At 37.4% G+C, this 24,311-nt stretch overlaps 1 protein-coding gene across 1 annotated transcript in view; it reads left to right on the top strand.

Moving 5' to 3' along the window:
* Nucleotides 1-24,311, top strand: part of slc36a1 (solute carrier family 36 member 1) — a 108,651-nt gene that overhangs the window by 23,463 nt on the left and 60,877 nt on the right. Inside the window, exons 6-10 of the mRNA XM_061724755.1 lie at nucleotides 3,267-3,356; nucleotides 4,387-4,471; nucleotides 10,809-11,036; nucleotides 20,229-20,327; nucleotides 22,572-22,738. Of these exons, the coding sequence (XP_061580739.1) occupies nucleotides 3,267-3,356; nucleotides 4,387-4,471; nucleotides 10,809-11,036; nucleotides 20,229-20,327; nucleotides 22,572-22,738 (669 nt within the window). The remainder of the gene's footprint in view (nucleotides 1-3,266; nucleotides 3,357-4,386; nucleotides 4,472-10,808; nucleotides 11,037-20,228; nucleotides 20,328-22,571; nucleotides 22,739-24,311) is intronic.

Raw genomic sequence — 24,311 nt, 5'->3', positions numbered from 1 at the left:
AACACCAAAGGAAAAAGAACAAACGTAATCCAACACTTACAAGTGCATTGGTGGTTAAAAAACAAAACAAGCATGAAACTGACAAAGGTCGGGGAGGCTAGAATAAACCAGCTGTTTCAGCTGCTCCTTTATTTCAGTTTTGATTCGCTTGATGTCGGCAGTTTGAAGACAGGAAATCAGAATCCAGGTTTGATATCTGCAGGTCAGACATTTAAGAAAATAAGGAATCAGAACTAACTGGCAAAGAAATTTAATTTCTTCTCTTTTAACTCATAGTTGCTTGATTTTCTACCAAATGAATACTAATAAAACATGTTTTTTAAATAATGGCGGTCTACAACTATCAAAATTAATACAAAAAAAAGAATTTCTTAGGTTTGTCAAGGTTTGTCAATTTTTCATATAATACAAGAAATCGAAAGTACGTTTCCCTCTTGTCCGACATAAAATAAATAAAAATAAAATGAATAAAAATAATAGTGCAAAGAGATTAAATTAAATAGTTAAAATACTATATACAAAGTGTTTTTAAAATGTTTTAGGGCAGAGAAGTGGGAGAGTGGGGAGAGAGTTGAGCTTTTTTTTTCCCATTTTTTTCTTCTTTTTTTCTTTTTTCTCTTTTTCTTCTTTTTTTCTTTTTTCTTTTTTTCCTTTTCTCAACATTTCGACTTTATTTTCCTCGACATTTCGACTTTTTTTTCTCTCGACATTTCGACTTTTTTCTCGAAATTTGACTTATTTCTCGACATTTTGACTTTTTTTTTTTCAACATTTTGACTTTTTCTCGACATTTTTACTTTTTTCTAGACATTCCGACTCTTTTCTCGAAGTGCATAATGAAAATAATCTTCCCCCAGTTATAACTAATATAGAAACATGCAGCATGTGTTGTCTTCATTCTAAGGCTTATACAAGACTTTTCATTTTTTGCGGCTCCAGACACATTTGTTTTTTGTGTTTTTGGTCCAATATGGCTCTAAAACATTTTGGGTTGCCGACTCCTGCTGTAAATGAATGAATAAATATCTTTCCATCAGTGCCAGCCCTCCCTGCCTCTGCTGTTCCTGCCGTCTCCCGTTTAGCTGCTTCCCCGGTGCCAGCTGCAACTTATTTGTTGTCTCTCGCTGACAGATTACGCTCCGTTAAGTCTCTATTTTCTGCTTGGTAATCGGAGGCCTGTTGGCGACCTGGACCTGCTCTGACTCCCGTCGGCCTCGGCTCCAAACATGCTGTAACCGCGGCTCTGTAATCGGCTCTGTCCGTCAGGGGCGGTTATGTAACGGAACCAGTGAAGCGATGATCTGCTTTACAGCTGTTTGTGTCCGACGCCAGAGGAGGACGCGGACGCCGCCGCGCCTCCAGCCACCGGCGTGTCCGTCGCCTGCCCTTTGCTCAGTTCACGTAGGGAGCTCCTGCAGCCACGCCCGGCCACGTCAGACAGGATTAGGCTGATAAGGAGCCTGAATGAAGACTTCTGCAGCGAGACACGGGCAGGAATAGCTTCTGTTCTCCAGTTTGAGACAAGAACAGGAGCGCTGTTGGGAAAGAAGCATCTCTTCCTGTTTTAGAAGTTTCTAACCCTCAGAATCTCCACTTCCTCTTAAAGATGTGCAAGAGTGACAGGTCAATTATTTAAATCCATATCTACCAACACATACGGCGACCGTCACCCCAGGTCCCAGGCTCCAGCACGTCGGCTTCAACGACACCGTGGCAGAGTTTCTGTAGTCACAAGCAGAGTCACAGATTCTGTTTTATTATTTCCTGAGATTGAGACTGTCACATCAAGGTTATTGTCTTTAGGCCCAGTCCCAATCCCCCCCCCATGTCCTATATTTCAGTCCTACCCCTAAATTTTGCACGTTCCCGTGAGGGTAGTGGTGTCCCAATTCCTCTTTGCATGTAGGGCTAGTGAACATAACGAGGGCTAGTGTGTATGAATCTGGCCCTTCACAGCGAGGGATTTCAGATACTGACTCACCGACCGAGGGCCGGAAAAATTTCCCAGAATGCTTTACTTCATCATTTGCAGACTGAATAAAAAAAAACAAAACATGGCAGACATTTCTTATTTTTTAGTGAATAAAATCAATATTTTGAGTTAAATGCGTTTTGATTACATTTCTAGCGAGAAATATATATTTTACTTTCATAATATTCACTCAGTGAATGTACATAATCATTCGCTTGCACGTTGTTGCGAAGTCTTTTTCAAACCTCGCCAGAATAAAGGCTGATTTATTGTTCCGCGTTACACCAACGCAGAGTCTACGGCGTAGGTTACGTGGCGACGGGCGCCGTACGCCGTACCCTACGCCGTACCCTACGCCGTAGGCTCTGCGTCGATTTAACGTGGAACCATAAATCAGCTCCCGAGCCGGCAGGCTGTTTCTTATCCCGAAAACGTTGAAGAAAATTTCTTAACAGGCGTTATTTGGATAAACTGAGCCCAGGTTGGGGATCTTAACGGTTACTTTTATGAATTAATGAATTGTTTATTTCGGTTACATTACATTATTTGCAATTCAAACTGTGTGTGTGTGTGTGTAAATGACAAAACACTTTCATACAAGTTTACACTCATCAGTTTCACACAAAAAATAATAATAAACTCTGTAACCGAAAAAGGAATAGGCTGAAGCCAAAGCTTATATTTGCCTACCCTGTACTTTCCAACAGGAAACCCAGATTATCTGCAATATGAAAAGAAACAAAAGAGAAATTTCCCTTTTAAATTGTTCTGCTTAACCAAATTATACTCCAATCATTTAGCATTGTAATCCTTAATTATTTTACTTTTCAATATTTTTTTTAAAATTCAACAGAGATTTACACAGTTTCACTTCATCACTAAGTTGATTTCATAATTTGACTCCCAAAAAAGAAACGCATCTATATTTAACATTAGTCCTCACACGACATCTTTCAAAGACCCACAGCCTTCTTAAATTATAAGAAGGCTGAAACGCCTGAAAAAATATTAAAACTTAATAAAGTGGCATATTAACAGCGCTACAGCTGAAATTAAAACAGCTTTTATCTCTGGGCTTCCTGATATGGTGTGACGTTTGTGCAAACGTAACTACGCAGTCGCTTACGTACCCGAACGTAAACACGCAGTGACGTACAGCAGCAAGTGGTGTCCCAATCCCTAGGGAACATTACAAGGACCCTACGCCTGTGGCTTCATTTTTAGGGCTAGTGATAGAAAGTAGGGGTGTATTGGGATTGGCCCTAATTCTACCACTTACTCCCTGTCTCTGCAGAATGAACCGGCCCTCTATGACGTACGGGGAGGTGATGCAGTACGGGATGGAGAACGTGTCCTGGCTGAGGCGACACTCGGCCTGGGGAAGGTACGGCGCTCCTCGTCACACATCCCTGTACCACCACGTCCTTTCTTCTCTAGATATTTTCACCTATTAACATAAAAAGGTGCTGATTAAGTTTGATTTTAAAACATATTCCAGTTATCGAAAACTCTTCTTTATTTAAAAAAAGGGGTTTTGTTATCCTCAAACTTAATTTTGGCCAATAACGTTACTAACGATCTTATGTAAGTTGCTGCTGAAAGTTTATAACTTCATTTTTTTTTAATTTAACATTTGCAAAAACTACAATGATTACAAATCTTCACATTATACAATTTCAAGTTGAATTATAACACATAAAATCAAATAAAAAAACAAAACAAAAAGCACAACACATTATAACCAGCCAGGGGGGATGAAATTATAACAGAAAGCCAAAACATTTACATACATTTATGGTTTTGATTGCTTTTGAATTTGTAGAAAACTTAATAGAGTACAGATACTGATTTAATTCACAATGAAAAGTAAAAAAAGAGGGTTTTTTGTGTAAGAATTTGGATTTGTGTATATATATATATATATTATACATACATACATATTTACAGGACTGTCTCAGAAAATTAGAATATTGTGATAAAGTCCTTTATTTTCTGTAATGCAAAAATGTCATACATTCTGGATTCATTACAAATCAACTGAAATATTGCAAGACTTTTATTATTTTAATATTGCTGATCATGGCTTACAAAACTCAAATATCCTATCTCAAAAAATTAGAATATTCTGGGAATCTTAATCTTAAACTGTAAACCATAATCAGCAATATTAAGATAATAAAAGGCTTGCAATATTTCAGTTGATTTGTAATGAATCCAGAACGTATTACATTTTTTTTTTTTAATTGCATTTCAGAAAATAAAGAACTTTATCACAATATTCTAATTTTCTGAGACAGTCCTGTATAAATAGTTCAGGAAGTGATGTCCAAATCTCACCTCCCAGCTGTGACTGTTTTTTGCAGTTTAACTGATTTCCCTCCTCTCTCCTCCCCCCGTTTCTCTGTTTGTCTCAGACGGATAGTGAACTTGTTTCTCATCATCACCCAGCTGGGCTTCTGTTGTGTCTACTTCGTCTTCCTGAGCGACAACGTCAAGCAGGTCCTGAACACTCTCAGACACACACACACACACACACACACACACACACACACACACACACACACACACACACACACACACACGCCGGAGGATGTTTGTTCAGTCTGTTCTGACATCCAGGAGTCTCTGCTCTTTGACCTGCACAGCCCTGGAAAGAAAGAATTAATGGATTAAAAGAGCAAAAATGGGGCCGTAGAGAGCGAGGTCAGTCAGTGTGCTCCAGGTATGGATGAATAGATTCAATTCACTTTATTTGTTAGACAGGGACTGTACATATTAATGGACACAAGTGTAAATATGCACAGTTGTAGCCAGAGGCTAATTTCCACCATTTGTCCCTGCGGCAAATTAATGCCAGACACAGAATCGGACATCAGCAGACAAAGTAGACAAGATATGACATTTATACCAACAAAAACACAACATTAAAAGATACGACAGAAATAGATAAAAATCATTAAGCAATAAAACATGTTATGTATGTTAAAAAATTATTATTTTGATTATTTATTTTTACACACCCTACTCTTAACCTCTGCTCTCCGCACTTCTTGCACTTCTTGCAATTTATAGTATGTTTTTTAGTTTTGTTTTCGTCTTTGTTTTTTTTTTGTCTTTGCTTACTTGTTACTTGTCCAATATATCCATTCTTTTTCAATGTTTGAACCCAAATTATTAGTTTTGTTTTGTATAAAACCTCCTGAGTCGAGGTTCATAAAAGGGTAGGCATAATAAGCCTTGGATTCAGCCTATACCTTTTCGATGCCACTTAAAATTTGGACCTTTTATTTTATGTTGTACTATGTTTTATCCAAATGGACCGAAATAAAAAAACTCAAATCAAAATCAATCAAATCAATGAAACAAGTTGCAATTGATAAACCAGTAGGTGACCGTAAAGTTAAAGTGCTAAGTGCAAGAGTTTGTAAAGTGCCGATGTAGAGTACACATAGCCCCATTGCTTCTTAAAGTGCTTTAATTGTCAAATAAGTTGGTCACATGTCTCTGTGTGGAAGTTTCCACGGTTACGTAAGAGCGGGAGCACGCTGTCACTCAAAGGTTGCACATGACTGATGAGATAGCAGTACGTTTAGGGCAGCGGGTTGAAGGCAGGTTTAGTTTACATGTCAGCAACAAGGCAACTCAAGGTGCTCTACTGAATGAAAACATTTCATTTCATTTTCATTTATTTATTTATTCAAACACGTTAAAACAAAAACAAAATAATCAGAATGCATAAAATGTATATACCCAAAAAAACAAAGAACAACAAAGAAAACCATAAGCACAACAAAGCAAATTAAAGAGACAAATCTATATGTAAATAAATATTTCCTGTTTGAAAGGGTGTAGGATGAAGTTTCAAAAAACTTTTCTAGTCCTACCCCTTCTAATGTTCTGTTTTTACCGTTTCTTCATTTCACACAACTTCAAAAGAAAAGCATAAAAGAAAAGAAAAAGTGGTTCAGCTGAGCAAGGCACTTTGGTCATTGGTTGTCAGTTCATGTGTCCATTTCCATTTTGTATCCATTAGGAGTAGTGTTTTTAAAGATTTGTTTAAACTTACTTAGTGATTTGCATGATTTCATTTCATCTTTACAGTTATTAACATGAAAAATAAAGAGCAAAAAGAGGGAAAAGTGATGACAGTAGCAGCGGGAGGAGATGTTTGCTGCAGCAGATGCACATGAAGATGTTAGATGTAAGGTTGTTCAGTCTTATGATTATGGTTTAAAGCAGGGGTCGGCAGCCCAAAATGTTTTAGAGCCGTATTGGACCAAAAACACAAAAAACAAATATGTCTGGAGCCGCAAAAAATTTAAGGTCTTGTATAAGATTTTTCTTTCATTATGCACTTCGAGAAAAAAGTCGAAATGTTGAGGAAATAGTAAAAATTTAGTGAAAAAAGTCGAAATGTCGAGAAAAAAGTTGAAATTACGAGATTAAAAAAGGAAAAGGGAAGAAAAAAAGAGAAGAAAAAAAGGAAAAAGAAAAAAAAGAAAAGAGGAGAAAAAAAGGGGAAACAAAGAAGAAAAAAAGAGGAAAAAAGAAGAAGAAAAAAGAGAAAGAAAGAGAAAAAAAGAAGAAAAAAAAAGGTCAAACATTTTTGAAAAAGCTCCAGGAGCCACTAGGGCGGCGCTAAAGAGCCGCATGAGGCTCTAGAGCCGCGGGTTGCCGACCCCTGGTTTAAGGTAACATGAAAGTATTCTTGTTTTTTTTTGTTTTTTTATCATGACAAAACGCCCTGAACTTCAGGGATGTTAATCCTCCAAGACCTGATGAATCACATTGATAAAGCAGCTCCTCCGACTGAAGCACCTGCAGGGTTCATATAAATGAAAGAAGATCAGAATAAATGAATGAACTGAGCACAATATCATGTCTCTTGTGCGTTTTTATCTCTTATCTCTTTTCCCATGCAAGCGTGGGGTTGTTTCTAAGTCACAAGGATGTTAAGTGACCCTTTGACCCCTCAAGTCTTTTTTTATCTATTGATCTCTTGTGTGAGTTGGTCTAGATTTATTTTTCTGTAACCAGTCTTTTAATGTATTTTAGTGATAAAAGACAGCAGGGTGTTTGCTTAATCTCAAGTACGCTTCCAGTGGGCCACACCAAAGGATTTATGTATCATAAATGGCACTGGATAATTTTTATTAATGCAGTACCACTTCTCACCACTAGATGGCAGCATCAGCCGGGGTTCAAACCTGCACATCTGGAGGAAGCAGCTCCTCACAATCTGTTTTGAACTTCATGTTCACTCTAAATATGCAACATGAAGACAATGAGTGATGAATTATACATCCACTTTGAAAGCTGGATGTCCAAGTTTTAATCAAACACGGACAGTGATGTCTTTATTAAGAACTCATTTAAACGTGGGATGTATGAGACGGAGACGAGCAAATATATTGGCTTAAAGGCGGAACCGGTAATTAATCTGAATAGGTGTGGACTCTGGGGGGGAAAAGACAACAAAGAATGAAGTTCAAGTGGGTGAAACATGTGAGAGTGCCAGAATGAAGTGAAGGATGTGCAAGCAGTTAATCAGCAATATAAAGAGGAGCTCATTTCTGCTGTTTAATAAGATGGTCGCCTCTGCAAACAAGCCGCTCTCATGTTTGCTGATGAAGGAGTTTTATGGATCTCAGGGAGACGGTTCAGAGGCGTGGAGATGGTGACGTCTGCACGCTGCTCAGCCCCGGTGCAGCGCTGCTCGTGGAGTTGATCTTGACCTGACCTGGACTTAGACTTGTAGTCAAGACAGCCTAAACCGGGGTTCGGCAACCCATGGCTGCAGAGCCGCATGCGGCTCTTTAGCGCCGCCCTAGTGGCTCCCTGGTGGCTTTTTCAAAAATGTTTGACCTTTTTTTCCATTTTTTTCTTCTTTTTTTCTTCTTTTTTCCTTTTTTTTCTCTTTTTTTCTTCCTTTATCCTTTTTTAATTTCGACATTTCGACTTTTTTCTCGACATTTTGACTTTTTTCTCGACATTTTGACTTTTTTTCTCGAGATTGTACTTGAACAACTTGTCTCGACATTTCGACTTTTTTCTCAACATTTCGACTTTTTTTTCTCGGCATTTCGACTTTTTTTTCTCGACATTTTGACTTTTTTTTCTCGACATTTTGACTTTTTTCTCAACATTTCGACTTTTTTCTCGACATTTTTACTTTTTTCTCGAAATTTTGACTTTTTTCTCGACATTTCGACTTTTTTTTCTCGACATTTTGACTTTTTTCTCAACTTTTCGACTATTTCCTCGACATTTTGACTTTTTTCTCAACATTTCGACTTTTTTTTCTCGACATTTCGACTTTTTTTTTCTCGACATTTCGACTTTTTTTTCTCGACATTTCAACTTTTTTTCTCTACATTTCAAGTTTTTTCTTGAAATTTCAACTTTTTTTCTCAACATTTCGACTTTTTCCTTGACATTTTGCCTTTCACCATTTGCCTTCATTCTAATACAAGACTTTTAATTTTTTGCGGCTCCAGACATATTTGTTTTTTGTGTTTTTGGTCCAATATGTTTTTGGGTTGCCGACTCCTGGCCTAAACCGAGACCAAGACTAGTTCAGCTCAAGACCGAGACCAAAAAGAAACCTAGTTATTTCCTGATCCTGCGTGATTGTATTCCATCATCCTGGTTCAGCTAGTTTCCATATGAGCTTGTTTTCAACTGCAGCACAATAACACAGAGAAGTGGATGATGATGTTGAACTCACTATAAATGTTTCCATCCATCAGCTGAGATCAGATCTGTGTGGCGACTGCACTACCGCTATTTACACTATTGGAGGATTGACTCCAGTGCTTTTAAGGATTGACACGACTACTAACTAGTCCCAAAGTCCTCTAGCAGAATAACCAGCTCCAACACCCCCCTCCACCTCAGAGAAAGGAAGGAATAGTAAATGTTACTGATTTAAATTGGACTTAATTTGTACATGAAACGTGAATTTTAAATATTTAGGGTAAAATTACCGACTTGAATTACATTATTTACTATTATAGTATCCAGATTACACTGAATATCTGCATCACTGAAATGGACCTGATAATTAATCAATCACAACTATATGCAAATATTATTCATATATTTATTCAAACAAGGCCGTTAAATACAGACACACATGCAGATGCACAAAAACATTAAATCAAATGCAAAATACAAATAGTTTACAAAACTGTACATTAACAAGAGGAAGAACTGGGAAAGTTCCTAGGGGTGGCAGCGCTAGTGAGCTTTTTAAGGACCTGCGCTTACCCTCCTTTCAAGCCTAGCTGAGAATACACATGTATAAGTTCAAGGGTCGCTTACATGCATCACAGAATGGTATTTTAATAGCACTGACCAACCCTCGCTACAGCTCGGTTCGCTACCAATCGCACATGTGGAAACATTGGTACGCATGCCTTTTATAGTTTGTATTGCTTTTATTTATTTTAATAATGCTTTTATTTGTTAGCTTGATGTGTATTTGTATTATCGTGTATTTTTTGTCTTTGTTGTATTAGTCAAGGGGCAACTTTAGAAAAGAGCCTCCATTAAGACTTCTGCTCACATCTCTGGGTAAAGTTTAACAACCTATTTTTTTTGTTAGAACAAATCTATAGAAGGAATTTTAGGGGTGTTGTCATCTTGAATTTTTTAGCTGGTGACCACTAGAGGCGCTAGAATATTCAAGTTCTCAATTCAGGCATATGGTCAGTTTTGGTCAACCTGTACAATTTGTATGCATAATTGTCAAGATTAAAACATTGTATATCTAAGGAAATAGATAGAACAATACTAAAAAAGCCTTTATGAATCATATTGTAATATTTTAGCCAATATTGGATACAAAATATCACTTTTTTATAAACATTTTTGACACAGGATTTCATAGAAAATTTGTTTCACTGTTTAAAAAAATTTGCTTATGTGTGTGTTAAAAACGCCTATAAAAAAAGTCATATTTTTTAACCAATATTGGACAAAATATAGCAATACAATAGAAAACATTTTTTTTTTTCAATTGATGTTTTATCCATTTCCCTAAATATAAAATCATGAACATTGAAGATTTTGCATAAACTGTACATTTTGACCATTATTGTGACCATATGCATGAATGGTCATCAGCAAAACAATCCAAGATGACAACACCCCTATTATTCCTCCTAGGGCAGGGGTCGGCAACCCAAAATGTTGAAAGAGCCATATTGCACCAAAAACACAAAAAACTGGTCTGGAGCCACAAAAAATGAAAGGTCTTGTATAAGCCTTAGATTGAAGGCAAATGGTGAAAGGAGAAATGTCGAGAAAAAAGTCAAAATCTCGAGAAAAAAGTGTAAATGTTGATAAAAAAGTCGAAATGTTGAGAAAAAAGTCAAGATTTTGAGAAAAAAGTCGAAATGTCGAGATTAAAAAGGAAAGGAAAAAAAAGAAAAAAAGAAGAAAAAAGCAAAAAAAAAAAGAAAAAAAAGAAAAATAGGGAAAAAAAGAGAAAATAAAGAGAAAAAAAGGAAGAAAAAAGGGGGGAAAAAAGGAAGAAAAAAAGAAGAAAAAAGGGAAAAAAAAAGAAGAAAAAAAGGTCAAACATTTTTGAAAAAGCTCCAGGAGCCACTAGGGCGGCGCTAAAGAGCCGCATGCGGCTCTGGAGCCGCGGGTTGCTGACCCCTGCCCTAGGGGTTCCTTCTAACAAAAAAATAAGGTTGTCAAACTTTACCCAGAAGCGTGAGCAGAGTTATCAATCTTAGGGTTTGCCCCCTGACTATATTGTACGTTTTCCTTGACCCTCTTTCCCTGCTGACTACGGTGGATAATAAAGATGATCTCCTGTCCCCACCAGGTAGTGGAGGCGGCCAACGCCACCACCTTCAGCTGCCAGATCAACCACACCAACCAGACCCAGGTCCTGGTGCCGAGCTTCGACTCCCGCATCTACATGCTCTTCTTCCTGCCGTTCTTCATCCTGCTGGTGTTCACGCCCAACCTGAAGTACCTGGCTCCGCTCTCGCTGGTGGCCAACCTGGTGATGACGGCCAGCCTGGTCCTCATCTACATCTACTCCCTCACGGTAACCTCACCATTTGTGTTTTATCTCTCCTCGTGGCTTCTTCGTCATCTTTATGTCGTGCTCATCAGCCGGATTACACGCATGAGCCGCCCGGCCGGGGAAGGAAATCAAGTCCTGTGTCGTCTGTATCGACGCCGCACACACAGATTGTCAGTCAACACCAGGATTTGCATATCTTTGTTTCACTTTGTGTCTCTCAGGCAATAAACATGAATAAGCAGTACTCGAGTTGTAAGATAAAATCAGGGGGGGTGGTGGATTTTATCATATGGGGACAGATAATTTGTGCTGATTACAAATAATATAATATATTACAAATAATAGCAGTGACCAAAACACCTGCAGAAATACTGCAGGAATGACATAGCAGCAGTTAAATGCAGCCTTCTGTAAGCTTTAAATATCCACTGGGCTTACATCAAATACATCAAAACACAACAATAAAAAACAGTTTTCTGAACTTATCAATATGACTCTGTCCTTCACAGGATAAGTAAAATGGATCACTGCAAAAACTCACAATCTTAACAAGAATATTTGTCTTATTTCTAGTTAAAATGTCTCATTTTAGTAAAAAAAAATCTCATTACACTTAAAACAAGATTCATCACTGGAAAAAACAACAATTTTCACCTGTTTCAAGTAGATTTTCACTTGAAATAAGTAGAAAAATCTTAGAAATTTTCTTGCTTGTAATGAGAAGATAAATCTTGTTCCACTGGCAGATTTTCCTACTTATTTCAAGTGAAAATTTACCTGAAACAGGTGAAAATTGTCACATTTTTCTGGTGATGACTCTAAATGAGTAAAACCACATTCATTGATGAAATGACAGAAGGGATGGAAAGGGGGGATGGCAGTTTTACAGGGGGGATGATTTGGACCGTTTTTATTTCAGGGGGGATGCCATGCAAAGGGTCAATGCAGGCACAAATTTGGATCAAGAGATGGCTAGTTTCATTATTTGGAGGGTTCAATCCTGAATTTAATCTATGAAAAAAATAATTTGTGACCATAACAAAATAAATACACTTTGTCCTTCACAGGATAAGTAAAATGGATCACTGCAAAAACTCTAAATCTTAACAAGAATATTTGTCTTATTTCTAGTTAAAATGTCAATGTTTACTCATTTTAGTAAAAATAAATCTCATTACACTTAAAACAAGACTCATCACTGGAAAAAACAACAATTTTCACCTATTTCAAGTAGATTTTCACTTGAAATAAGTAGAAAATTATGTTTCTAATTGGAAATTGATTTTATTTCTTTGATTTATTATTTATTTTCTTTTTTTTCTCTCATTCTTGTTATCTTAATATTTTATTGCTCTCTATTCTGTTCAAAAGCTGCCTATGGACAAGTGTTGCGAATTAGCATATCAAATAAACATAAATTAAATTAAAAATCTGCCAATGGAACAAGATTTTTTTGCTTGTAATGAGAAGATAAATCTTGTCCCACTGGCAGATTTTCCTACTTATTTCAAGTGAAAATTTACTTGAAACAGGTGAAAATTGTCAAATAAGTTATTTTTCTGGTGATGACTCTAAATGTTGAAATAGCAGTAAAACCACATTCATTGATGAAATGACATAAGGGATGGAAAGGAGGGATGGCAGTTTTACAGGGGGGATGATTTTGACCGTTTTTATTCCAGGGGGGGATGCCATCCCCCCTCATCCCCCCTCAACTCCAGTACTAATAAATCACAAAGAGACAAATCACTGGGGCAGCATCGCAGGACTCCAGCTCTTCTCTCCCCGTCCGCTGCAGCTCACAAGAAAACAAATCACCAAAGTTTATCGACATAATTATGAAGCTGAGTGAAAGCAGTTTTCCAGCAGGGGGCGCTCCCTGCTCAGACTGGTGGGTGAGCCGTCACAGCAGCAACAACCACACTTGACTGGTAAAAGTCATGATTGCAGCTTTGCCAAAGGTATCGATTCAAGAACAGTGCGTTTGATTTTCAGGGAGAGTGTCGCGGTTGCTCGAGGAGTACGATGAGAGAAGAGAAGAAAAGGCCCTGAAAATGACTTCTCATTTTCCAGCAGTTTTTTATTTTATTTTAAACTGCATGAATTAAGATGAGATAAGATAGTCCTTTATTACTCCCTCAATGGGGAAACTCACGTGTTAGCAGCAGTACACTTAACATATACACACACACACACACATGCATGCAGGGAAGAGGGTAAAAAGGTAAAAAAGTTAAAGATATATATATAATTACAAAATATGGACAGTATATACACATTGCAGTGGAGATAAAAAGATAAAAATTAAAGCTGCAAGCAGCGATGAACGGGCCCTCGCACGTGCAATTTTCACCCATAAAGATCAAGGACTCAAAACTAAGTCTGATGACACCACCATGACTCTTTATGCCAAACCATTCAAAAAATATGGCAGAAAATAGGATCTATCAAATATCAACCAATCAGAAGAAGGGGGGGTGCGCTTTTTGGTGTCTAGCGTCGCCACGGTAACGCTTTTGAAAGAGAAAAGTAATTTGTGTTTGGAGCAGTATTGCCTCAATTAGTGAGCAGTACTTTCTGTCTTGACATGAGAGCCTTTAATTACTTAGCAGTTGCTTGTTTTAAGTGTGTAAAGAAACATTTGAGCGATATGCCAAAGATGCTCCGGGGAAGGATGTCCTTTAACAAGAGTATAGATAGTTTTTTCATCACGAGGAGATGTGTATCTCACCTTACACACTCATTTTAATGTTTCACCTCGTGCCACCACCCACGAGTCTTTATGTCAAACCATTCAAAAGTGATGGCAGAAAGTAGGAACTATCAAATATGGACCAACCAGATGAAGGGTGGGCGTGCTTTTTGGCGTCTATCGTTGCCACAGTAACGCTTTTGAAAGAGAAAAGTCATGCGCGTTGTCGCAGGATGGAGACGCACATTTTGATGTATAATACACCTGGGTGCACGTTACGGTTCGGGCCGTATTAACGGCCGAAGAAATGGCATAAATTGCGGCAAAATTACACGATTAATTCAAAATGGCCGACTTCCTGTTCGGTTTCGGCCATGGCGCCAAGAGACTTTTCTTTATGTTGCGACATGATACAGATGTGTACCGATTTTCGTGCATGTACGTCAAACCGTATTGTGGGGCTTGAGGCACAAAGTTTTCTAGGGGGCGCTGTTGAGCCATTAGGCCACGCCCATTAATGTAAACCATTAAATATCACATTTTTCACCAGGCCTGGCTTGGTGCAAAATTTGGCACGTTTAAGGGGGCAAAAAGGCCCTCATTTCGTCGGAAAAATAAAGAAAGAAAGAAAAAGGAAAATTCCTACAGATACAATAGGGCCTTCGCACTGTCAGTGCTCGGGCCTTAAATATAAGATAAAAAAATAGTGCAAAGGAAGAAAAACAGTGCAAAAAAGCAGGTAGAATGAGTGTGAGGTAGACGGGTATTGCATGGATATTGCACATATGATTATTGCACATATGGTTATTGGAATAGACACTGAAGCTCCTGCAGCAGAGCAAGACTTCATCTGGATGTGGAAAAGCTCTGACGAAGTGTCGTCTGTGGTTTCTCCAACTCCAGTAAAGACACATTTAAGGAAGTCTGTGGCTCTTTTACGAGTCGGGCTGCACATCTTGTCACGAAGCAGAATAGTTGGATCGTTATTATCTGATCAGTAATAGTTTTAGTTCCCCGGGCGAGTCTCGTTTCCCTCTAACGCTCCATTCACAAGATTACGCTGCGGCGTTTGCGTTTCGTGCAGCTCGTTTGCCGGGGATAAGCAGAGCCTGTGTTTACTATAGCTGACAGCCTTTAATCCTCAGACGTAAACTGTGGATCATGAATCTACAGCTTGTTTGTGATCAGCCGCGGACAAATATTTAACCGGCAGCATCTGATCATACGTCTAACAGGCATGCTTGCAGTGACAACACGTCACATTTTGACGGGAGAAAAAAAACCTGAAGATGACGTATAGGCCTGTGTGTTCAGGCTGCCGCGGTAAAGGTCACGGTAACTACAGCTTTAGTCGTAGCAGAGACTCCCAGCCTGATGAGAGACGCTGATATTCAGGTCATCCATGTCATCGTGAAGCGTAATGTTGATGCATTCCCCTCCACAAGCCCCCAAAGATGTCATTTATCAGCAGAGGTGTCAAGTAACAAAGTACAAATACTTCGTTACCTTACTTACTACCTTACTTTTTACTTTTACTCCTTACATTTTCACGCAATTATCTGCACTTTTTACTCCTTACATTTTAAAAACAGCCTCGTTACTAGGGATGGGCAGTATGGACTAAAAAATGCATCACGATAATTTCTGGCATTTATCCCGATAACAATAAAAATGACGATAAAAAAAAATACCAATTCAACTCCACCTTTGTAACTATAAATATATAAATCACCACATTCAGTCTTTGGAGCCAAAACACTGCTCTAAAAGATACTAAACTAATGTAATGACTCAGATTCGCCATGTTTGTTACACAAACATGTATCAACGGGAATTTTTCTTTCTTTCTTTCTTTCTTTCTTTCTTTCTTTCTTTCTTTCTTTCTTTCTTTCTTTCTTTCTTTCTTTCTTTCTTTCTTTCTTTCTTTCTTTCTTTCTTTCTTTCTTTCTTTCTTTCTTTCTTTCTTTCTTTCTTTCTTTTCAGGCTCATTTCTTTCTTTCTTTCTTTCTTTCTTTCTTTCTTTCTTTCTTTCTTTCTTTCTTTCTTTCTTTCTTTCTTTCTTTCTTTTCAGGCTCATTTCTTTCTTTCTTTCTTTTCAGGCTCATTTCTTTCTTTCTTTCTTTCTTTCTTTCTTTCTTTCTTTCTTTCTTTCTTTCAGGCTCATTTCTTTCTTTAATAATAATAATGATAATGATTTCTTTCTTTCTTTCTTTCTTTCAGGCTAATATCTTTCTCACGTACGTTGTGCGTCGAATTTAACGCAGAACCATAAATCCGGCTTTACACAAAAACGTCATCAACGGGAATTACCGTGGGAATTTTTTTTGACGGTTTATCGTGAATGGTAAAATATCACCCATTCCTACTCGTTACTCTATTTCATTTTGGCCTTTAAATAAAAACTATCCAGTTAAATTGCTCCATCCGGATAGAGTGAATTTGGTTGTAGTTGTTTCAGATGTTCTTGTCCAGTTTTGTTCTTACATCCGTTCCCTCAGATTCCTGCAACTAAACTTGGATGTACATTCCAATAAAGGTTAGGATAAATGATAACATGCCTCTGAAGTTTGACTTTTTGCACCATTACAATACTTATAGGCAACTAGTCATCATATCTGCTGCTCTCTGAAACACATGTTAATGCTCAATAGTACACATATATGGTTCTTTAATATATTTGCATTATACTAAGATGCATTCATTTTCAATGGCTTTTGTCCTTAATGGCTTTTTTCCCCCTTACATTACTTTTACTTTTATACTTTAAGTAGTTTTGAAACCAGTACTTTTATACTTTTACTTGAGTAAAAAACTTGAGTTGATACTTCAACTTTTACAGGAGTATTTTTAAACTCTAGTATGTATACTTCTACCTGAGTAATGAATGTGAATACTGAAGACACCTCTGTTTATCAGTATTTCTACCCAGCTGCCATAATTACAGCTGGAAAAATGCTGAAAGAGTCGACTCAGAGCATTTAAAAAAAAAACCCAAACTCCCACTCAAGTGACTGAATTACTGAGCTGTGCATTCTCATTAGATGGGAACGATCCCCTGACCTCCGTGTTGGCTGAAATCAGGTGATTTGTGCTCCAATTTCTACCTGGCAAACTGTATAAACACAGCTCGTTCAGACTGGGTTAATATCACAGACGTACTCTGTAATTATCACAGATTACTGCGAGTCCCGAGGTTCTACTAGTCAAGTGTGAGCGGACTGTGATGGAGGGCACCAGGCCTCTCGTTCCTCACACAACCGGATTATTTGGATCCGAGCTGAAGAACTGGGGAGGGTTGTCAGGATCAATACCTGGAACACAACGATGAGCTGTGGGTTTTTCCTGAACGGGGAAAAACTAAGGTTTCAGTGGACATGAGGGGGTGAAAAACTAAATCCAGTTGATTTTAGACACTAGCAGTAGTTGTTCAGTTTAATTAAAAGGCCATCAGGCCATCGGTTTTCCGGGATGCAGACAGAATTTACATGAAATCTTCTTTTAGACCAGGGGTCGGCAACCCAAAATGTTTTAGAGCCATATTGGACCAAAAACACAAAAAACTAATATGTCTGGAGCCGCAAAAAATGAGAAATCTTGTATAAGCCTTAGATTCTAAGGCTTAGAATGAAGGCAACACATGCTGCATGTTTCTATATTAGTTATAACTGGGGAAAGATTGTTTTTTCATTATGCACTTCGAGAAAAAAGTCCAAAATGTCCAGATTAATGTTGAAGTACAATCTCGAGAAAAAAGTCGAAATGTTGAGAAAAAAGTCGAAATTTCGAGAAAAAAGTTGAAATGTTGAGAAAAAAGTTGAAATGTTGAGAAAAAAGTCGAAATTTCGAGAAAAAGTTGAAATTTCGAGAAAAAAGTTGAAATGTTGAGAAAAAAGTCGAAATTTCGAGAAAAAAGTTGGAATGTCGAGATTAATGTTGAGGTATAATCTCGAGAAAAAAGTCGAAATGTCGAGAAAAAAAGTCAGAATTTCGAGAAAAAGTTGAAATTTCGAGAAAAAAGTTGAAATGTCAAGATTAATGTTGAAGTACAATCTTGAGGAAAAAAGTCGAAATGTCGAGAAAAAAGTCGAAATTTCAAGAAAAAAAGTTGAAATGTCAAGATTAATGTTGAAGTACAATATTGAGAAAAAAGTCGAAATGTCGAGAAAAAAGTCGAAATTTCGAAGAAAAAAATCGAAATTAAAAAAAAAAAGTCGAAATGACGAGAAAAAAGTCGAAATTTCAAGAAAAAAGTCAAAATGTCGAGAAAAAAGTCGAAATTTCGAAGAAAAAAATCGAAATTTAAAAAAAAAAGTCGAAATGACGAGAAAAAAGTCGAAATTTCAAGAAAAAAGTCGAAATGTCGAGAAAAAAGTCGAAATTTCAAGAAAAATAGTTGAAATGTCAAGATTAATGTTGAAGTAAAATCTTGAGAAAAAAGTCAATGTCGAGAAAAAAGTCGAAATTTCGAGAAAAAAGTTGAAATTTCGAGATTAATGTTGAAGTATAATCTTGAGAAAAAAGTCAATGTCGAGAAAAAAGTCAAAATCTCGAGAAAAAAGTCGAAATGTCGAGAAAAAAAGTCAGAATTTCGAGAAAAAGTTGAAATTTCGAGAAAAAAGTTGAAATGTCAAGATTAATGTTGAAGTACAATCTTGAGGAAAAAAGTCGAAATGTCGAAAAAAAGTCGAAATTTCAAGAAAAAAAGTTGAAATGTCGAGAAAAAAGTTGAAATTTCGAGATTAATGTTGAAGTATAATCTTGAGAAAAAAGTCAATGTCGAGAAAAAAGTCAATCTCGAGAAAAAAGTCGAAATGTCGAGAAAAAAAGTCAGAATTTCGAGAAAAAGTTGAAATTTCGAGAAAAAAGTTGAAATGTCAAGATTAATGTTGAAGTACAATCTTGAGGAAAAAAGTCGAAATGTCGAAAAAAAAGTCGAAATTTCGAAGAAAAAAATCGAAATTTCGAAGAAAAAAATCGAAATTTAAAAAAAAAGTCGAAATGACGAGAAAAAAGTCGAAATTTCAAGAAAAAAGTCGAAATGTCGAGATTAATGTTGAAGTAAAATCTTGAGAAAAAAGTCAATGTCGAGAAAAAAGTCGAAATTTCGAGAAAAAAGTTGAAATTTCGAGATTAATGTTGAAGTATAATCTTGAGAAAAAAGTCAATGTCGAGAAAAAAGTCGAAATCTCGAGAAAAAAGTCAATGTCGAGAAAAAAGTCGAAATTTCAAGAAAAAAGTTGAAATGTCAAGATTAATGTTGAAGTACAATCTTGAGAAAAAAGTCGAAATGTCGAGAAAAAAGTCAAAATTTTAAAAAAAAAAGTTGAAATGCCGAGATTAAAAAGGAAAGGACAAAGGAAGAAAAAAAGAGGGGAAAAAAGGAAAAAAAAGAAGTAAAAAGAAAAAAAGAAGAAAAAAAATAGAAAAAAGAGGAAAAAAAAGGAAAAAAAAAAGGTCAAACATTTTTGAAAAAGCTCCAGGAGCCACTAGGGCGGCGCTAAAGAGCCGCATGCGGCTCTAGAGCCGTCGGTTACCGACGCCTGTTTTAGTCGTTAGAAAATAACTTCCTGTCCTCCAAAACAACAAAGGGGAGACTTTTTCTGATTCCACCTGAGTCAATAAGTGAAGCGACACTTCTCTGCGTACAGAAACACCTCCACTTCTGCCCCTCCACTCCACTGCTCCTCTGTTCATCCTCTCCGGGACGACGGGGAACCGGGTCCAGATCTGCTCATTACCTGTTTGGTGGCACCTCGCAGATATACAGCCGCTGTGTTTGTAGGGAAACGGTCTCGCGCTCACAAGAAGCAATTTCTTGCATCAGAAACCCTAGAAAGATGTTTCTGCGCCTGATGAACGAGCTGAGCAACAAATCTGTGGACTTTCACAACTTCTCAGTGTGCTTTAGCATCGAGATACGTGATAATATCAACGTGACGCTGAAAAACCGGCCTCAGGTTCACGTTCGCCTCATCCTAGGTGGATAAACTATAGTTTTTTTTTAAAGAAATAATGAGAGAAATCCACTTAATTTACTTCTCTTTTAATAAATGTAGATTAAATTTCATTATTTATCAGGAAGAGCCTCTTTTATTAAAAAGGGTTGTCCTTCATTGACTGGAAATGTAATGGTTCACAATGTCGTTCGTTCTCTTGGTGGGATTTATTCCTGAAGTAATGACACTTCCACTTACATCACCGCGCTTATTTCCCAGCTACGCTCACAAGACCGTGATGATATTAAATAATTGCTACAGGCCACGGTAATTTGCGAGCTCTGGCCAGCAAATGAGTTCACCAGGCCGGAGTCGGGGCGTCGTCTTTGCACAAAGTCTCGTTCAGTGTGATTGCCAATTATCTGTGGAGAGACCTCTTGACTGCAGATCTGATTTGGTTTGATATGAAGCAGTTTTCTGGTATCTAACCTTTTAATAAAATCATGGAGGAGCATTTAGCAAACCGGGTTTTGTATTGAATAGCTGTTAATCCAAACTGTTTTCTGTTGTTTTTTTCCCCTGTAGAACATCCCCATCCCCATCAACCTGCCGAAGGTCGGCAGGATTAAAGACTACCCGCTGTTCTTTGGGACGGCCATCTTTGCCTTCGAAGGGATCGGAGTGGTACGTGACTAAAGCGACGCTGAGATCACGCAAGACATAATCACACATAGGACTCAAACAGTGGTTAAAATCTAATCAGCAGTGTACACATGAATAGTTCTTAACTTGTTGACTGCTTGCTTTGTTGTCTTTTTATGTTTCTAATTGAAAATTGTTTGCATTCCTTTAATTTCCTTTTCAATTGTTTTTTTTAATTTTATTTCTTTTATTATTAGTTTTTTTCCCCATTCTTGTTATCTTTTTTTTTCTCACTTTAGTTTTTATTGTTTATTGCTTTTATATTTTTCCTTTACAAAGGTGGAACAACTCAGTCAAAATAGTACTAAAACAAGTACAGAACACATTTAAAAAAAAAAAAAAAAACATCAACACATGGGAGTCACTTTCCAAGCAATCTGTCCATATTCCATTTTCTTTTCCTCAATCAAGTTTTTTTTGTTTTGTCGTTGTTCAGTCATAAATATTGTCCATCTCGTCCATTTCTCTTTGAACTGGGCTTCCTGCAGCCTTAAGCGATGTATCGTTTTTTTGTTTGTGTAGATTTCCTCGACCAGGTGAATCCATTGTTCTTGAGTAGGGGTGTCTTCCCTTCCCCATTTCTTCGTGATAGCTTTCTTAGCTGCTGTTAGTAATATTTTTACCAGGTATCTGTCCATTCTTGTTATCTTAATATTTTATTGCTCTCTATTCTTTTCAAAAGCTGCCTATGGACAAGTGTTACGAATTAGCACTTGCGCTAAAACACTTAAACAATGCATCTGGTTTGTCCAATGTAATTGCTATGTCCATATCAAATAAACATAAAATAAAAAAATAATATTAAAAAAAAAAAAAAAAATGTGTATATATATATATATACGCATGCAGAACGCCACCTAAATGAAACATAAAACCTCTCCCAGCTGTTAAATGAAGGTGCCACAAAAAGACCAGAACACGCTTTGCTATCAAAAAAAGAAAAAAGGCGCAGATAGGACGAATGAAGCATCAGCTTGTGAGGATCACACACTTCTGCTGGACCTTTACTTGGAGACAATATTTATTGAAATAAACCTTTTACAGGGTTGCCGCGGGTCCTTTTTAAAAAGTCTTAAATTCAATTTTTGCTAAAATAAGGCCTTTAAATGTCTTAATTTGTCTTAAATCTCAATCCAAGTGTCTTAATTTTTTGAGAGAATGTATCCAGTCATGCGGAATGTTGTCAGGTTGGGCAAGTTTCAGCCCAATTGTGCTGAAAAATATATATATTTGGGCTGCTTTTTCTGGTTTTTACAAAATATTTAGGAAAAATTATTAACAAAAAAGTAAAAAAAACTTACACAATAAACTCAATGAAATTTGTATTTGTTTTAATTTACTCAATTTGATTTGGAGCCTGCACCTTTTTTGGGCTATTTAGTGGTGTTGTGAAGCTTGAAATGTATTGTGCATTTAATAATTGATGGTTTTAATGTAGAGAATGTATGATTTGGGCTGGAACCTGTCACCCAGATCTGGCAACCTCGACCTCAGCGCTGGATTTCTTAGTGACTTATCTTTTTGGTCTTAAATTTAGTTTGAAAATGGTATTAAAAAGTCTTAAATTGACCTTGGTCAAACCTGTGGACTCCCTGTTGTAGATGCGGAGACAAACTCATAGTAAACGAGGTGTTTGGCTTTTGAGTAAAAATCCCCCCAGATATGTGGGAACTAGTTCTGTGTTGAAAAAAAAAAACGATTCTCCGATTCTAAATCGATTCTCATATTAATTCCTAAAAATCGATTCGTATGTCTAAAGATTGTAAATTACAATATCTTCGCCCGGTGAACTTTAATCCCACCCCGGGTGGCTCATGTGCTGTGAAACCATCAAACAATGAACATGGCGTCAAGTTTAATACTAGTATTAATATGTTGCATAACTACACATTCATGTAATTCATTAACAGCTCAAAAAAAAAAAAATTTTAATAACACCAAATCGATATCGGATCGTATTGAATTGAATCGTGATGATTCTGAATCGGATTGGAATCGATCCCTGAAATTTGAATCCACCCCAGCCCTAGTGGGACCTTTCTGAGGGATGTTGAGATGGCACATTTATCAAAGATAACACAATTAAGTTCTGATATTATTATTGCTATTTTAACTTTTTAGACTTTAGTGTCATTTAAGCTGTTTGGTCATCGTTAAATGTTGATATGTTTGGGCTGAGGACGCAGGATCCACAATGTTGTTGATGTTGTATTTGTGTCTCGGCAGGTTCTTCCCCTGGAAAATAAAATGCAGCGGCCTCAGACGTTCTCCCTCGTTCTCTACGTGGGGATGAGCATCGTCACCTTCCTCTACATCAGCCTCGGTACGATAGGTTACATGTGCTTCGGGGAGCACATAGGAGGCAGCATCACCCTCAACCTGCCAAACTGCTGGTAAGACGCCGTCTGGATCACAGATACACGTCTGGATCACAGACTGTGTTTACATGCATCAATAACCCTTTCAATCCTGAATATTAGCAATAACCCGGTTTTGCACGGCCATGTAAACACCAATAACCCCTTTGAAAAACCCGACATTCTCGACATTTCGACTTTTTTCTCCAAGTGCATAATGAAAAATAAATCTCCCCCCAGTTCTAACTAATATAGAAACATGCAGCATGTGTTGCCTTCATTCTAAGGCTGATACAAGACTTTTCATTTTTTGCGGCTCCAGACATTAGTTTTTTGTGTTTTTGGTCCAATATGGCTCTAAAACATTTTGGGTTGCAGACCCCTGGTCCAGACCAAAGGTTGGAGATGGACCGTTTTTATTATTATAAGTTCAGAAGCAAAGGCTCTGATGCTCTGCGGCTGCATCCGTTAGGATATTAAAGGGCTTTTCCGCTTCTGTGGTTGCAGTGTTGATGCAGAAAAGCACATGTCTGCCTTCAAGGCCACAAATCTCCTGTGTGGAGGATTCTGAATTGAGAATGTGAGACTCACTGACTACGTTTACATGCAGTCAAAATTTGGGTTATTGCTAATATTCCGGTTACTGAAACATTCGGAATATTCCGTTTACATGGTAATTAATCATTTGGGATATCTGGATCAAACCAGCGACGCACGGAGAACGTGATGACGCAATTCCCGTCATTTCTGCTTCTTCTTCCTGTATCCAAATTCAAAACAAATGCTGCTTCGTGCAACTTTTCGCTCACCTTCTTGTAAATCTCACTATCCCGGTACTTTCTACCGTCTACAAATGCAGAAATGTTCATATCCTTCATTACATTTATGAAGTGATTAGTCTCCTCCTGGTCTTGGTTTCTCCGTGTTTATAAGAACTTCCTGGACTCAAAAGACCAGGATTCCTTGTGAACAGAGCATGTGCAGAAAACAAATTCCTGTTCCGTTTGATGGGGATATTCTGTTTGGTGTTTACATGACCGAATATTTGGGTTTTAAAAGGAGTTTAATAACCCGAATATGAGCAAATTCGGGTTATTCAAAGGGGTTATTGGTGTTTACATGGCCGTGCAAATTCGGGTTATTGCCAATATTCGGGTTTTAAAAGGATTATTGACTGTATGTAAACACAGTCACCGTATACTGTTACAGACCTTGAGACTTGTTTGCAGGACTAAAAGCAACTTCTGAGGTTTGTATGTCCATCCTAGACAACCCTCTAGTGTTTGGGCTTGAGTCTTGTGAGCAGGAACATGCCAGAGTTGTAAAAGCTTCAGTGTCCCGCCTTGTCTCTGAATCTGTGTGCAGTCCTGAAATTCAAAAAAGGAGCTTCATCAAATGAAACGAAACCAAACTTGATTTCATACAGGCTGCAAACTTAAAAAGATATTTCCAGTGAAGGTTTTTGCTGAGTCACTGTTGACTAATAGTCCCTAGTTTTTCCAATTTTAGCTCGTACATCTTTTACGTTCAGGTCTGATGGATTTGGGGCGAGATATTAAATGTGAAAAATGTCTGGTTGTCGTGCAAACAAAGAAGCAGCTTGTTCTTC

The sequence above is a fragment of the Cololabis saira genome, chromosome 7, assembly GCF_033807715.1.
Source record: "Cololabis saira isolate AMF1-May2022 chromosome 7, fColSai1.1, whole genome shotgun sequence".
Taxonomy (NCBI): Eukaryota; Metazoa; Chordata; class Actinopteri; order Beloniformes; family Belonidae; genus Cololabis; species Cololabis saira.
This window is presented reverse-complemented; position numbering and strand designations above follow the sequence as displayed.